The sequence below is a fragment of the Pristis pectinata genome, chromosome 2 (genome assembly GCF_009764475.1).
Source record: "Pristis pectinata isolate sPriPec2 chromosome 2, sPriPec2.1.pri, whole genome shotgun sequence".
NCBI lineage: Eukaryota > Metazoa > Chordata > Chondrichthyes > Rhinopristiformes > Pristidae > Pristis > Pristis pectinata.
In genome coordinates, this window is record NC_067406.1 from 136920362 (window position 1) to 136937260 (window position 16899).

The 16899-nt window shown below is 43.6% G+C and overlaps 1 protein-coding gene across 3 annotated transcripts in view; it reads left to right on the top strand.

The window, feature by feature from the left end:
* ccser1 (coiled-coil serine-rich protein 1) overlaps window positions 1-16899 on the top strand; it is a 1189492-nt gene that overhangs the window by 287775 nt on the left and 884818 nt on the right. For all 3 annotated transcript variants that reach the window (XM_052043574.1, XM_052043589.1, XM_052043581.1), the window contains one exon: window positions 187-301. In XM_052043574.1, the coding sequence (XP_051899534.1) occupies window positions 187-301 (115 nt within the window). The remainder of the gene's footprint in view (window positions 1-186; window positions 302-16899) is intronic.

Genomic DNA, 16899 nt, shown 5'->3' on the forward strand with positions numbered 1-16899 from the left:
AAGTCAACGGAGACATGCCAAATTTCTTTAGCCTCCTGAGGAAATAGAGGCGCTGGTGCACTTTCTTGGCTATAGCATCTACATGGGAGGCCGTTGGTTATGTTCACTCCTTGTTGCCAATAAATACATTTTTTGCCAAATTATATTTTAACAGATGTATTTTCCCCCTTCCTTCCTTGGATTCAGGATGTCTTAAATAAACTGGGATCGTGTGACTTGGATGAAGATGACTTAATGCTGGACTTGGAGTTCTTGGAAGACCAGCGTCACCAGTGTGAGAATGTTGCTGCCAAACATTTTGGTAAGTTTTGCCAGCTTTGCAAGTCTGTTTGCTGGGAGGTAGCATCCCAAGGCTTAAGGCATTTGTGTAGATTCCTGGAATAGGACATTTTTCTCTGTTGCTTATGTTAAACATGCGATATGGTAACATGTGCTGGTTGAACCTCACTCCTAAAATCCTGTCCTGTTGGATTCAAGGCTTTTAAGGATGTGAAGGCACCAAGACAGGGTGCACAAGCGGTTTATGGGGATATTTGGAAAATTACAATTATGAGGAGAGACTGACTGGGATTGGGGTGTTTTCTTTAGGGCAAAGGAGACAACAAGATCACAAGATCACAAGATAAGGGAGCAGAAGCAGGCCATTCGGCCCATCGAGTCTGCTCCAAGGAAAAGGGAAAAAGAAATGGGGTGGGAAAAAGAGAGAGAGAAGAAAAAACTATTCTAATCCCATTTGCCAGCCTTATCCCCATATCCCTTGATACCCTGACTATTTAGATATCTGTCTATCTCCTCCTTGAATACCCCCACTGATCTGGCCTCCACTGCTGTGCGTGGCAAGGAGTTCCACAATTTCACCACCCTCTGGGTAAAGAAACTTCTCCTCATCTCTGTCTTGAAACTGTACCCTCTAATTCTAAGATTGTGCCCTCTGGTCCTGGACACGCCCACCAAGGGAAACAGCCTAGCCACATCTACTCTATCCTTACCTGTCAACATTTTAAATGTCGCTACGAGGTCCCCTCTCATCCTTCTGTACTCCAGCGAGTACAGTCCAAGATGCATCAAAGTTATGAGAGGCTGAAGCTGGATGAACACAAGCAAAATTAGAAAGGGCACACTTTTGGCTCCCTAAGTTAAGAAAGGATATACTAGCATTGGAAGCAGTCCAACTCAGTCCTGAGATTAGAGGGCCATCTTGTCATGAATGAGGTAAAGTGTTGGACCTGTCTTCTTTGCAGTTTAGAAGAATGGGGGGTAGTGATCTTAAGTAGATGTTAAATTGTTTCCATGTTCATGACTTGCCCAGTTGTGAACGAGAGGACATAGTTATTCAAAACTGAGGTGCACAGCATGGCGATCTCTGGAACTGTCTGCCACAAAGGGTCAGAGAGCCGAGCTCACTGGAGGTATTTCAAGGGGCGGTAGATCATTTTTTGGAAGATCAGGGAATTGAGGTCCATGAAGAAGAGAAGACGCCTAGGCAGATCAGCCAGCATCATATTGAATGGCTGGGCATTCTTAAAGGACCAGATGGCCTCCTCCTGCTCCTAGTTTCTTGTGAACTTGTGTCTTGTGAGAGGCTGGTGGAGGACAGTTTGAAAGGGGACTGGATGAACACACGACGTGCCTGAGCTTCCCAAAATGGACCAGGCTGTTATTTGGATTTGGTCTAAATAGTCTTTTGATTTCAACTGGGCTGGACACAGTGTTCTCCTTCAACTAATTAAATTTCTCCAAATCTGTAATTCTACAAAACATTTAACTTATTGACCATGCTTGAATTAATTGCTTCAATAACATGCAGCTCTTCGTAATACTTACTCCATTGTAAACTGTTTCAAATGTGCTTATCCAGTGTAAGGAGAATAGCAGTGAACATGCTACAATACTGGAGCCTTGATTCTCTAACATCTGCTTCCTGTGCCTGCCCTCTGTCAGTGTGGGATAACTAAATTACCCTTCTTATTTCCCAGAATTGTTTTTTAATCATTTGCTTCATAATTACAAATTACCTCAGCAGGTAGAATCTAAGGCCAGGAATTTCAAAGCCGTACAATTTCAATGTTTATTTAGGTCGGCCAACCTTTCATGGCAACAGAATGAGGCAGACTCTGTTCCCATTAGCAGGTGGTTCTAGGGCACTGATTTAAATTTTGGAACACACAAGAAAAAAACAACTTAATGTAGAAAGTGTTTATGATCGGGAACTCACTGCCTGTAAGTATTTTGGAAAACTAGTCAGTCGGAGGTTTCAAGAGCACTTAAGAGACTGTGGAAGAAGCGGAGGAATCAGGGAACTGATGCCGTAGCTTAGTGGAGGAGCCAGCACAGACTTGGTTTCGGTATTGGTTTATTATTGTCACATGGATTGAGATACAGTGAAAAGCTTTTGTTTTGCGGTGCCATCCAGACAGATCATGCTGTACATAATTACACGATGTAGTAAAAAAGTAAAACGGAATGTAGAATATAGTGTGACGGTTACAGAGAAAGTGCAGTGCAGGTAGACAAATAAGGTGCAAGGGCCATGACGAGGTAGACTGGGAGATCAAGAGTTTGTCTTTTAGCATATGAGAGGTCTGATAACAGCGGGATAGAAGCTGTCCTTGAGTCCGGTGGTTCGTGCTCCCAGGCTTTTGTATCTTCTGCCCGATGAGAGAGGGGAGAAGATAGAATGACTTGCTGAGCTGAAAGGTTCCTTTCTGAACTGTTACGATTCTAAATTACCGAGATATTATCTTTTGACAACATGTTATGGCTTCATCTAACATGCTTCACTCAGTAATGTTGTTTGGAACATGCCCACTCCTTCTGTTGAGGCCCAAAGCGTTATTGCTGGGAAGAATACCATTCACCAGCAGGGTGTTGAATTCCCAAATCCTCCATAGGTTGTACACCAGGCATGCCATTTCTCCTGCTCTCTGACTCTGAGCCAAGCCCACATGGACTGATCTCTCTGGGTACTCCCACCTTGAACTGCTGCCACTGTGCCTCTCTGTGTTTCATTAGAGAGGGTCATTGTTGTAAGAAAGGTTCTTTGAGGTCTCAAAGGGCAAGGACTCTGGACACAGTCTTTGGAGTTTAAGAATGATTTATTCACAAAGACAAACGCGGGGACAGAATGGGCGGGAACAAATGCACACTTGTACACATACATACAGGTGATTGCGGACATGGGGGAAATTGCAACGAGGGTGAGATGCACACACACATACACACACAACAAACTGGTTACAGATGATCAGGGAAAGAAACAATACAATGCCTGACCCCCTGACTCAGTGCAAGCATTGGCTCTACGCTACCGGGAATCTACTCAGGACGCTCCTAACCCCTGTGTAAGTGCACACTCTTACTAATGGTCCCTTCGGCGTGGTTTCGATTCCTGGAGCAATCAAAAGAGACTGAACCATGCACATGCGGCATTCTTTATAGTGCTGGAGAGCTGGGTGGAGCCAGCCCAGGTAGTTCAAAAGATCCAGTGGGTCATGGCCGGGTACAAAGATGTGTACAGAAGCCAATGGTCAAGGGTGTGTACTAATGGCGGGGGGTGGAGCCAGACCTTGATTGCCAGTGGTGTCGCTTTTGACCGTGTGCTCAATGGTGTCACATGACAGCCATGACCTTTCACACTACAGTCGTACAGCACAGAAACAGGCCCTTCAGCCCATCGAGTCCATGTCTACCATCAACCACCCCTTTGCACTCATCCAACCTTACTTCCATTTTTTATTCACCCCACATTCCCAACATCTCCCCCCAGATTCTACCACTCAGCCAAACACTGGAGGTAATTTACATTGGTCAAGTAAGCTACCAATCCACATGTTTTTTAGCATGTGGTGAAACCGGAGCACACGGAGAAGTCCACATAGGTACAGAAAAGGGTGCAAGCTCCAGCCAGACAACACTGGAAGTCAGGATTAGGAACCTAGGTCTCTGCTGCTGTGGGACAATGGCTATACCTGTCTTGCCATTGTGTGTGAGAGAGAAAATCAGTGTGGGAAGGCGAGAGGCGAGAGAGAGAGAGAGAGTGCCAGTGTGTGTATGTATATGTGTGTGTGAGAGAGAGAGAGAATTAGTGTGTGTGAGGGACAGGGAGTCAATGTATGTGAGGGGGAGTCACATTGTGAGGGAGAGAGAGTCAGTGTGTGAAGGAGGAGACAGAGGGTGAGTCAGTGTGTGAGGGAGAGCAAGAGGATAGGTCTGTGGAGGTAGAGAGTGTGTGAGGGAGAAGAGAGTCAATGTGAGGGACAAAGTGACACTGAGTGTGTGAAGGAGGGAGGGAGAGAATCAGCATGTGGGAGATGGAGTGGGAGAGAAAGGGTCAGCAGGTGAAGGAGAGAGACAGGTAATTGGTAATTAGTTTATTATTGTAACATGTACCAAGATACAGTGAAAAGGGTTTGTTTGTGTGCCATCCAGACAGATCATTCCATACATAAGTACATCAAGATAGTGCAAAAAGAAAGAAACAGAATACAGAATATAGTGTTACAGTTACAGAGAAAGTGCACTGCAGGCAGACAACAAGGTGCAAGGGCCACGATGCGGGAGATCAAGGGTTCAAGAGTTCATCTTTTAGTGTATGAGCGGTCCATTCAAGAGTGTGAAAACAGTGGGATAGAAGCTGTCCTTGAGCATGGTGGTACATGCTTTCAGGCTTTTGTAGGGGGGAGTTGGAAGGGGGGAGAATGATCGGGCTGGGAAGGGTCCTTGATTATGTTGGCTGCTTTCCCGAGACAGTGGGGAGTGTAGACAGAGTCCATGGAGGGGAGGGTCAGTGTTTGAGTAAGGGAATGAGTCACTTTGTGAGGGAGGGAGGGAGTCAATGTGTGAGTGAGGGAGAGAGGGAATCAATGTGTGAGTGAGGGAGGGAGGGTGGGAGTCAATGTGTGAGGGAGGGAGGGAGACTGTGAGTGAAGGAGGGAGGGAGGGAGTCAATGTGTGAGGGAGGAAGGGAGTCAATGTGTGAGTAAAGGAAGAAGAGAGGGAGTCGTGTGAGGGAGGGAGTCAATGTGTGAGGGAAGGAGGGATTCAATGTGTGAGTGAGGGAGAGAGTCAATCTGTGAGTAAAGGAGGAAGGGAGGGAGTTAATGTGTGAGGGAGGGAGGGAGTCAATGTGTGAGTGAGGGAAGGAGTGAGTCAGTGAGTGAGTGAGGCAGGGAATCAATGTGTGAGAGAGAGAGTCTATGTGAGTGAAGAGGGAGGGAGGGAGTCAATGTGTGAGAGAGAGAGTCTATGTGTGAGTGAAGAGGGAGGGAGGGAGCCAATGTGTGAGGGAGGGAGGGAGTCAATGTGTGAGGGAGGGAGACTCTGTGAGTGAGGGAGGGAGACTGTGAGTGAAGGAGGGAGGGTGGGAGTCAATATATGAGAGAGGGAGGGAGTCAATGTGCGAGTGAGGGAGGGAAGGAGGGAGGGAGTCAATATGTGAGGGAGGGAGGGAGTCAATGTGTGAGTGAGGGAAGGAGTGAGTCAGTGAGTGAGGGAGGGAGGGATTCACTGTGAGTGAGGGAGGGAATCAATGTGTGAGAGAGAGAGAGTCTATGTGTGAGTGAAGAGGGAGGGAGGGAGTCAATGTGTGAGTGAAGGAGGGTGGGAGGGAGTCAATATGTGAGAGAGGGAGGGGGTCAATGTGTGAGTGAGGGAAGAGAGTATGAAAAAGCAAGGGCGTGAGCATTCAGCCCTTGGTACTAATGGTCTGACCCAAAACTTTGCAGTGGGTTCCACAACTTCTGAAATTTAGCAACAGGTTTAGCCCTTCCAGTCCCTGAGCTGTGGGGAAATAATTTGCAGAATTCTGCAGTACTGGAGTTATCTCGGAAATGATCCTCGTGTTCTGATTTTACCCACGCCATGAACCATTTCACAGAAGACGAGGATCCTCAGCCACCAATCAGCACGTGGGAGTCCCTGTGGATGTGAAATCCGAAGAGGTGTGGGCCTTTTTCCACTCTGCTCCAAAGCTGCTTGGTTGTCCATTTGTCATTTGCCCCACTCTTTCACTCCTACCCACTCCTGCTGAAACACTGCAGGTAATCCATGCAAAATCCCCAAAGAAGCTGGTTCTTTGGCCATTTGGAGCTTAGCATGATCTTGCATGTGCAGGACCTTATAAATAAGAAAATCCTCATCGCAATATTCTGCTTTAAACTCTTCGACACTTCCGATTTATTGGAAATCAGCTTTCAAGTCAAGTTATAATTATTAATTACGGAGGGAGACAATGCAGCAAACACACATTTTAAATGATTTCGAAACAAATCATTATCTATACTCAACTCTGAAACCCTGGAGGGAGATTGGTAAGTGGAGATTTCAAAATTGTCTTTATTTAATTTTTGATGAATTCTGACAGAAGCTGAATGGAATCTATTTGTTGTGACTCATCCAGCATCTTTTGAGTGTGACACATAGCCTATCTCTGAGAGCTTAAATTGAAATTGGTTCATTGTTGGCATGGAGTGTTGAATCTAATTTGCATATTTCATTTACCTGACCTCAGGTTCCTTGCATTACGGAACTGCAAAGATTAAAGAGCCAATGCAAAAATCACTATCCCAACTTGCTGACTGTGTAATGCCCTGCGGCTAATTTAAACTGGCATGGATCCAAACACATGTATTAGTTTAATGCCCCAATGAAATCAATTAAAAAATAATTACAGCATTTGGAATAATTTGAATTTTGTAGAACTGTTCTGGAAGCTGAAAATCTGTCGAGCGCTTAATAGCTACTGAAAATATAGGCTTTTCTTTTTCCCCTGGATACCAGCAAAGTAAACTGATGACTGTACCATTTGACCACTCTCTTCGCTTGATTCTTTGGAAAGGACACAAAACAAAACACATACCGAGGTCGTTTGTAGTGTTTATTCTGTCCTGTGAAGTTGAGTTGACATGAGGTGCAATCTTCACCACATTTAGTTGTGCTCATTGCTTATCTTTTACTTTGTCACACATTGAAGACTACACGCAGCCAAGTAGAAAAATTGTACAGTGGTGAAAAATTGGAATACATGAAGGTTGTTGGAATTGTGTTTCTTGACATAGCATCTAAAATCTGGTAAAACGTCACGACATAGTCCAAGGAAGATTTATCCTCTTACAATATTACCCTGGTTTTTATAAAACTCTGGTCTTTTTAACTCTGGTAAGACAGCATCTGGAGTATGGCATTCAATTCTGGTTGCCCCATTATGGGAAGGATGTGGAGGCTTTGGAGACGGTACAAAAGAAGTCTACTAGGATGCTGCCTGGATTAGAGGGTGTGTGCTATGGGGAGAGGTCGGAAAGGCTTGGGTTGTTTTCTCTGGAGTAGCGGCGGCTGAGGGGAGACCTGATAGAAGTTTATAAGATTATGAGAGGCACAGATAGAGTAGACAGCCGGTGTCTTTTTCACAGGGTCGAAATGTCAAGTGCTAAAGGGCATGCATGTAAGGTGGGAGGGGTAAGTCCAAAAGGAGATGTGCGGGACAATTTTTTACGCAAAGAGTGGTGGGTGCCTGGAATGCGCTGCCAGGGGGTGGTGGAGGCAGATACGATAAAGACGTTTAGAGGCTCTTCGATAGGCACTTGAATATGCAGAGAATGGATGGATGTGGACATTGTGTAGGCAGAAGGGATTAGTTTAGTTGGGCGCTTAATTAGTTCGGTGTAACATTGTGGGCCGAAGGGCCTGTTCCTGTGCTGTACTGTTCTATGTTCCAATATATATCTTTATCCTCAAAAAATGTTTGAACCTTGTGTGTTCGTTGGAAAAAAGTATAAAACAGAAAATGCTGGAAATGCTCAGCAGGTCAGGTGCCATCTGTGGAAAGGTTTCCTTGACCTGAAACATTCCCTCTGTTTCTCTTTCCACAGATGCTGACCTACCTGTGAGGTATTTCCAGCATTTTCTCTTTTTATTTCAGATTTCCAGCATCTGCAGTTTTTTGATTTTCATTGGGGGAAAAAAGTTTGGTTGCAACATTGAAAACCAAGGGTTAATGGACAATCTTGCACAGATGAGTCAATGGAAATTATCCGAAACTTTTAACTTAACCAACTGGAAACCATTTAAATCCTCTCAGGATAAATTATTAAAAAAACAAACCCGCCAATTTTGGAAATCTGAAGTAAAAGCAGAAAATGTTGAAAATACTCAGCAGGTCAGACTGCATCTGTGGAAACAGTTCTTCAACTTGAAACATTAACTCTGCTTTTCTTTCCACGGATGCTGCCTGACCTGCTAAATGTTTTCAGTATTTGATACGGTTCTGCATTCTGTTATTTAACTTTAATGGGTTTGCAATTCAGTTTTATTACTTTCCCTATATAACTTTAAGATTGATTGCAAGGTGGATGAATTTTTGAGAATTATTTTCTCAAATTCAAGAATTTCAGGATCCTCTGAAACAAAAGGCAGCGAAGGAATAATTACACTAAGTTGTATTCTGCTCACAAGCAATAGTTACATGAAGTCTACCTGCTGCCTCTTGAAATTAGAAAGAATGTGATAAAATTGAACCCAACTGAACACACAAACTAATGACTTTGTCCATTTATTCTAAGCTAATTAATAACCCACCCCGCATCAACCGAGCGCAGGATTGTAGAAGGGCGATTAGCCTGCCAAGTGTTAAATTTATAATCCTTACAGGGATATCAATTAATAAAGAAAAAAACCTGCAACTGTGTGGTAGCCTATTGTGTTTTCAAGACATTCCAAACCATTCCACATTGAACAAGTTGTATTTAAAGAACAGTTACTGCTTATTTTGTAAGAAAATGCAGCAGCTGCTTTGCACAGAGCGAATTAACTGAATGACCAGCTGATTTGCTTGGAGGATTGTAGGAGGAAGGATGATTGGGACCAGAGGAAAAGTACTTCACCTGAATTTTGCGTGCATTCCCAGGGCGTAGTTGTTTACTTCTGATGCCAGCATTTATTGTCCTTGAGAAGGTGGCAGTGAAGAAGAAGGCCACTCGACCAATTTGCCTGTGCTAGCTCACTGAAAGAGCTTTCCAGTTAATTCCACTCCAATGTCTTCTTCCATATGTCTGGAAATTTTACCCTGTCATGCCTACATGTAATATCATTTTAAAAGTCCCTGTGGGGTCTGCTTCTAGTGCTCTTTCAAATAATGCTTCCAGAACACAGCATCTCACAACATAAATACGAGATCGATTTTTCACGCATCCTGTGGTTCCTTTTGACCAATCTAAGTCAATAATGAAGGACCCCTCCCATCCTAGTCGTTCCCTCTTTTTCCCCCTCCTGTCAGGCAGAACATACAAAAGCCTGAGAGCACAAAGCACCAGGCTCAAGGACAGCTTCTACCCTGCTGTTGTTAGACTCTTGAACGGATCTCTCAAATGCTAAAGATGAACTCTTGATCTTCAATCTACCTCGTTGTAGCCCTAGCATTTTATTTGTCCACCTGCACTGCACTTTCTCTGTTACTGTAACACTATATTCGGCATTCTGTTTTTTTTCCTTTTGTATTACCTCAGTGTACTTATGATCTGTCTGTCTGGATGGAATGATTTGTCTGGATTGATTGATTGGCACCTCCTTAGTGTAAAGGAAGTAGATAGGGTAGAGTTTGTTAGGTGTGTCCAGGAAGGATTCCTGATACAGTATGTCGACTAGGGGAGAGGCCTCTCTGGACTTAGTATTAGGGAATGAGCCTGATCAGGTTTCAGATTTCTTGGTGGGAGAGCATTTTGGAGATAGTGACCATAACTCCTTGACCTTTACCATAGCCCTGGAGAGGGATAGGAGCAGACGATATGGGAAAGTATTTAATTGGGGGAATTATGATGCTATCAGGCAGAAACTTGGGAGTGTAACTTGGGAACAGATGTTCTTGGGGAAGTGCACAATGGAAATGTGGAGGTTGTTCAGGGAGTACTTGCATGGGGTTCTGGATGGGTTTGTCCCATTGAGGCAGGGTAAGGATGGCAGAGTGAAGGAACTGTGGTTGACAAGAGACGTAGAATATTTTGTCAAGAGGAAGGAAGAAGCTTACCTGGGGTTTAGAAAGCATGGATTAGACAGGGCTCTGGAGAGTTACAAGGTAGCCGGGAGAAAGCTTAAGAATGGACTTAGGAGAGCTAGAAGGAGGCATGAGAAGGCCTTGGCGAGTAGGATTAAGGAAGACCCGAAGTCATTCTACACATATGTGAAGAATAGGAGGATGACTAGAGTGAGGGTAGGACGAATCAGGGATAAAAGAGGAAACGTGCGTGGAGTCAGAAGAGGTAGGGGAGGTCCTTAATGAATACTTTGCTTCAGTATTCACCAGTGAGAGAGACCTTGATGTTTGTGAGGATGGCGTACAACAGGCTGATACACTAGGGCAGGAAAGAAGATGTGCTGGATAGTTAGAAAAACATTAGGATAGATAAGTCACCGGTGCCGGACGGGATATATCCAAAGTTATTAGAGGAAGTGAGGGAGGAGATTGCTGCACCTTTGGCGATTATCTTTGCGTCCTCACTGGCCACAAGAGTAGTGCCAGATGATTGGAGGGTGGCAAATGTTGTTCCTTTGTTTAAGAAAGGGAGTAGGGATAACCCTGGGAATTATAGACCAGTGAATCTTCAGTGGTGGGCAAATTACTGGAGAAGATTCTTAGAGACAGGATTTATGGGCATTTAGAGAAGCATAGGCTGATTAAGGACAGTCAGCATGACTTTGTGAGGGGCAGGTCGTGCCTCATGAGCCTAGTTGAATTCTTTGAGGATGTGACAAAGCACATTGATGACAGTAGAGCAGTGGATGTGGTGTACATGGATTTTAGTAAGGTGTTTGATAAGGTTCCACATGGAAGGCTCATTCAGAAAGTCAAGAGGCATGGGATCTAGGGAAACTTGGCTGTGTGGATTCAGAATTGGCTCACCCATGGAAGACAGAGGGTGGTAGTGGATGGTGCGTATTCTGCCTGGAGGTCGGTGACCAGTGGTGTTCCGCAGGGATCTGTTCTGGCACCCCTGCTCTTTGTGACTTTTATAAATGACTTGGATAAGGATGTGGAAGGGTGGGTTAGTAAGTTTGCTGATGACATGAAGGTTGGTGGTGTTGTGGATAGAGTAGAAGGTTGTTATAGATTACAACAGGACATTGATAGGATGCAGACCTGGACTGAGCAAAAACACCACGCAAAAGATGCATTTCGCTGTGTGTTTCGATGTACATATGACTAATAAAAGTGTCTTAATCTTAGAAGTGGTAGATGGAGTTCAACCCGGAAAAGTGTGAAGTGATACACTTTGGAAGACGAATCTGAAGGCAGGATACCAGGTTAATGGCAAGACTCTTAGCAGTGTGGAGGAACAGAGGGATCTTGGGGTCTATGTCCATAGATCCCTCAAGGTTGCTGCACAGTTCGATAGGGTTGTTAAGAAGGCATATGGTGTGTTGGCCTTCATTAGTCGGGGTATTGAGTTCAAGAGCCGCGAGGTAATGTTGCTGCTCTATAGAACTCTGGTTAGACCACTCTTGGAGTATTGTGTTCAGTTCTGGTCGCCTCATTATAGGAAGGATGTGGAAGCTTTAGAGAGGGTGCAGAGGAGATTTACCAGGGTGCTGCCTGGATTGGAGAGCATGTCTTATGAGGATAGGTTGAGTGAGCTGAGGCTTTTCTCTTTGGAGAGAAGGAGGATGAGACATGACTTGATAGGTGTGTACAAGATGATAAGAGGCACAGATCAAGTGGACAGTCAGAGACTTTTTCCCAGTGCGACAATGGCTAACACAAGGGGGCATAATTTTAAGGTGATTGGAGGATGGTATAAGGGGGATGTCAGGGGTAGGTTTTTCACACAGAGAATGGTGAGCGTGGAACGCACTGCTGGCAGATGTTGTTGGGGACAGATACATTAGGGACATTTAAGAGACTCTTAGATAGCCACATGATTGATAGAAAAATGGATGGCTATGTGGGAGGGAAGGGTTAGATAGATATTAGAGCAGGATAAAATGTCGGCACAACATTGTGGGCCAAAGGGCCTGTGCTGTGCTGTTATGTTCTATGTTCAAAGTTTTTCACTGTATCTCAGTACATGTGACAATAATAAACCTTTAATGATTTTGAACACTTCCATATTTTTAGTATTTTCTGAAGACATAAAAGGAGACCATTGGGCCCATTGTGTCTATGCCATCCCATCGATTCAATTCAATGCATTGAGATGATACAAGGGAGAAACAATAACAGAATGCAGAACAAAATGTTACAGCTATAGAGAAAGTGCAGTGCAGGCAGACAAAAAGGTGCTAGGGCATAATGAAATAGATTGTGAGGTCAAGAGTCCACCTTAAGTTCAATTCCTGAACTTATTTTCCTGGAGCCTCCTTTCTCTCCAATCCTCTCAATTCCTCCCCCCACCCCACCGATTCCAGATTGAAGACCCTTTGTCAGTCCTCGACCTGAAAAGTCAACTGTTTCTCTCCCCACGGATGCTGCCTGACCTGCTGAGTGCTTCTATTTTTGTTTTGGATTTCCGGCATCTCTAGCTTTTTGGCTCCAGTTATCAAACAAGCAGACTGTTTTCTTGAATAGCAGTTGATGAATGTAGCACAATCACAGACTCCTTTGTGTGGAATTTTTTAGTTATATCCTTGATTCTGCATAATCAAAGACCCCACCCACCCGGGACATTCTCTCTTCTCTCCTCTTCCATCGGGTAGAAGATACAGGAGCCTAAAGGTACATACCACCAGACTTAAGGACAGCTTCTGCCCCACTGGGATAAGACTATTGAACAATTGCTTTACACAATGAGATGGACTCTGACCTCACGATCTACCTTGTTGTGACCTTGTACCTTATTGCACTATGTAATGAATTGACCTGTACGATCAGTTTGTAAGACAAGCTTTTCACTGTACTTCGGTACAAGTGACAATAATAAACCAATACCAATTCCAATACCAATGATTAACTTTTCAGACCTTTGGCCGATGACACGGATCCTGTGTTATGCACATGCTACGTATTTGTTGATATCACTTTGTTAAGCTGTTGCCAAGGTAACATGTTTCAGCACTAATAATATAAATTGGTGCAAGAATTTCCAAATTGGGTAGTTTACTGCCTTCTTTCCTATGGATGTAGTATAGATGTGCCAGCATTTCATATATTACAGGTGATAACAGCAGGCTTGAATATCCATGCCCTCTGCTGTTGGTGGAATAGTGGTCTCAGTGTATGAATCAGAATCAGGTTTAATATCACTGATATATGTCATGAAATTTGTTGTTTTGCAGCAGCAGTACAGTGCAAGACATAGAAATTGCTATTAGTTACTGAAATAAATAATGCAAAAGGGGAATAATGAGGTAGTGTTCATGGGTTCATGGACTGTTCAGAAATCTGATGGGTATCCAAAGGATGCACTTTGCAACTTTGAAAGCTTTCATTGGTCAAATCCATGGGAATATGTCATCCTCCTGTCTCAGGATCCAGACCCAACAGCACTGAAATAGTACCTTAGCTAATGGACTGCAATAGACCATTAAACAAGCCCACCAGAACTATCTCAAGGGCAACTGGCGATGGGCAATAACCTCTTGACTGACCCTTAGTGCCCATATTCCAAGAATGATGCTTTTTAATTATTCAGAAAAGATAGTATAGAAGAGAGGCACGGTGATGAAGCTTGTAGAGTCGCTGCCTCACTGCACCAGCAGCCCAGGTTCAATCCTGACCTCCAGTGCTGTCTGTGTGGACCTTGCACGTTCTTCCTTTGACTGTGTGGGTTTCCGCTGAGTGTTTCGGTTTCCTCCCTCAGACATGCAGGTTGGTAAATTAGTAGGTCATCCTAAATTGCTCCAGGTGCAGGTAAGCGGTAGAAGTGAAGAGTAGTTGATGGAAATACGGAAGAATAGGTTGCAAGGAAAATTAGCTGGAGAATGGGATTGCTCTGTGAGCCAGCATAGACTAGATGGACCAAATAGCCTCTTTCTAGGTTATAGGGAATATGGAAAATGGAAATATGGTGGAGAAATAGATGATAGATCCAAATAGATTCATTTGTGATTGCTGTTTTTGTAGAATGCATTACAAGTCACCTTTCCAATTAAACATTAACATTTATTTTCCTGATCTCCCTTGGCACCTTTTCACTAAAATGGCTAATGGGATTAGTTTCACCTTCATTGCACAGCTCTCAGTCACTGCAGGTTAGAAAGGCTCATTTAAATCTATTTGAAATTTGGCACAATGGCGGTCTGAGCAAATATAAATGTAGGAAAGTGCATTTCTCTTTCTATTCATTCACAGAACATGGGAATCACTTGCCCATAACCGAACTCCACTTGAGCCCAACTTCAACCCACCAAGTCCATGCTGACCATTACATTGGTCAATTAGTTTATTACTGTCGCATGTACTGATGTACAATGAAAAACTTTGTTTTGCATGCCATCCATATCGATCATTTCATCACATCAGTGCATTGAGGTGGTACAAAGGGAAAACAATAACAGAATGCAGGATATTGTATTACAGTGACAGAGAAAGTGCAGTGCAGGCAGACAGTAAGGTGCAAGGGCATAACGAGGTAGATTGTGAGGTCAAGAGTCTACCTTATCGTACATGGGGACCATTCAATAGTCTTATAACAGCAGGAATGAAGCTGTCCTTGAGCCTGATGCTTTCAGCATTAAACGCCCATTCTAAACGCCAAATCTATCCCAAGCCCACATCCTCAGATTCAAACCGTATTCCTATCAACTCCTGCCAGGTTCTACTGTTCACACACACGGGGAAATTTACAGTGGCTAATTAATTTGCCAACCTGCAAGTCTTTGGGATGTGGGAAGAAACCAGAGCGCTCCTGGAGATCCTATGTGGTCTCAGGAAGAACATGAATACTCTACACACAGATGGCACCAGAGGTCAGGATTGAATCCAGGTCGATGGAGATGTGAAGCAGCTGCTCTAATAGCTGTGCCACTGTGTCATCCCAAAGGATGACGCGAGTTAGATCAGTTTTTAATAACAATTGTGTCTTGATCACCAATACAAATATCATTTTATTCCAGATTTCTTCAACTGAATTTAAATTCCCAGCTATTGTAATGACATATCATTAGATTACTAGTTTAGCAATGTCTTCTCTTCTTAAGTAGTTCCTCAGGATCGAGGATTACTTGCTTCCACTTCTGGGTTCTGAGGCAATGTGAGGACAACACTTTCTTCCACAGATAGGACAGGAGGTGATTGATGGGGGAGAGTAGATTTGTGGTTTGTGAGGTAGTACCCCCTTTCCAGCACTTACACTAAGCTTCAGTGGGCTCCTGATCATGACCATGAGGTTCTCAATATCATCTCCGATGCTCCTTTTCAATTTGAGCAGTGGTGGGCCAGAGATTGCCACAGTCAACAGGATGTTCCATTCCTTCAAGGGACTTTGAGAACATCCTGAATCTTTTTCTCTCTTTGCCCAGTAATCAAAAGGGCTCGGAACAGAGTGTCTATTGCAGACATTCCCAAATGCCCATGCAAGGGTAATGTAACCAATATACTGTCGTGCTCATTACACAGGTTGTCCAGATTATATTATGCATGTTATGTGGTGCATTAGTGTCATCGTCTAACAGTTTAACTTGAAAAAGTTCATTCGTGTGGCTCAGTGTTTGACATAATATCCTATTTTCATTTCATGGAACTGCTCCTTTTGGTTTTGAGCCACTTGGCTTGGCTGTAACTAAACACCTTGATGATTTTACATTGCTGGATTAACAACCACTAAAGTCATTAGAGCAACTTTATTGAAAAAAAATGTCCTTGGTGCTTGGGACATTTTACTCCCACTGTAAGTGACAGACTAGGAAACAACAAACCACAGACTTTAATTGGTAACACTTTAAATTAATAATTAGTTGTGGGCTGTTTCATTTCCACCTTTTAGTGGAAATCAATAAAATTGACACAGAAAATATGAGTTGCATCTGTCTAACATGTACACTTTATAACACAACTTGCGTTTATGCAGTTAACTGCAGAGTCCTTGGGCATAAAATAAATGATTACCTTAAGCTGAATGGCGCATAGATTCATTGGATTGATTAATAAAATGAAGGGGCTATAGAGTCATGGAGTTGTACAGCACAGAAACAGGCTCTTTGTCCCATCACACCCGTGCCGATCTTGCTGCTCATCTATGCTAATAACATCAGCCCACATTCGGGCCATATCCTTCTATGCCTTGCCTATTTAAGTGTGTCTCTAAATGCCTCTGAAACATATTCTGAAACAATTCTGCCACCTCTTCTGGCAACACATCCCAGATATCAACCACTCTCCATACAAGAAACTTACTCGTCAGTTCCTCTTTAAACTCCTTCCTCTCATCTTAAATCTGTGCCCTCCGTTTTTGATACCCTACCATGGGAAAATGAATTTGACTGTCTACCCTCTCTCTGATAATCTTATTTATTCTATCAGGACATCCCTCAGCCTTCTTTGCTGCAGGGAAAACTAGCTCAGCCTATTTAATCTCTCCCAATAACTGAAGTCCTCCGATCCAGACCACATCCTGGTGAATTTCCTCTGCACTCTCTCCAGCACAATCACATTCCTCCTATAGTGTGGTGATCAGAACTGCACACAATACTCCCAAGTGCGACCTAACCAGTGCTTTGTTAGGTTGCAACATAATGTCCTAACTGTTATATTCGATGCTCTATCCTATTAAGGCAAGAATGCCAGATGCCTTCTTCACCATCCTATAGACCTGTGTTGTTTTCAGGGAATTGTAGATTAAGACCCTCAGGTCTCTCTGTTCATCAACGTTCCCTACTGCTTGACCATTTATTGTGTATGTCCTACCCTTATTTGACTTCCCAAAATGCATCACCTTGAACTTGCAAGGATTAAATTCCATCTGTTAATGCTCCACCCAA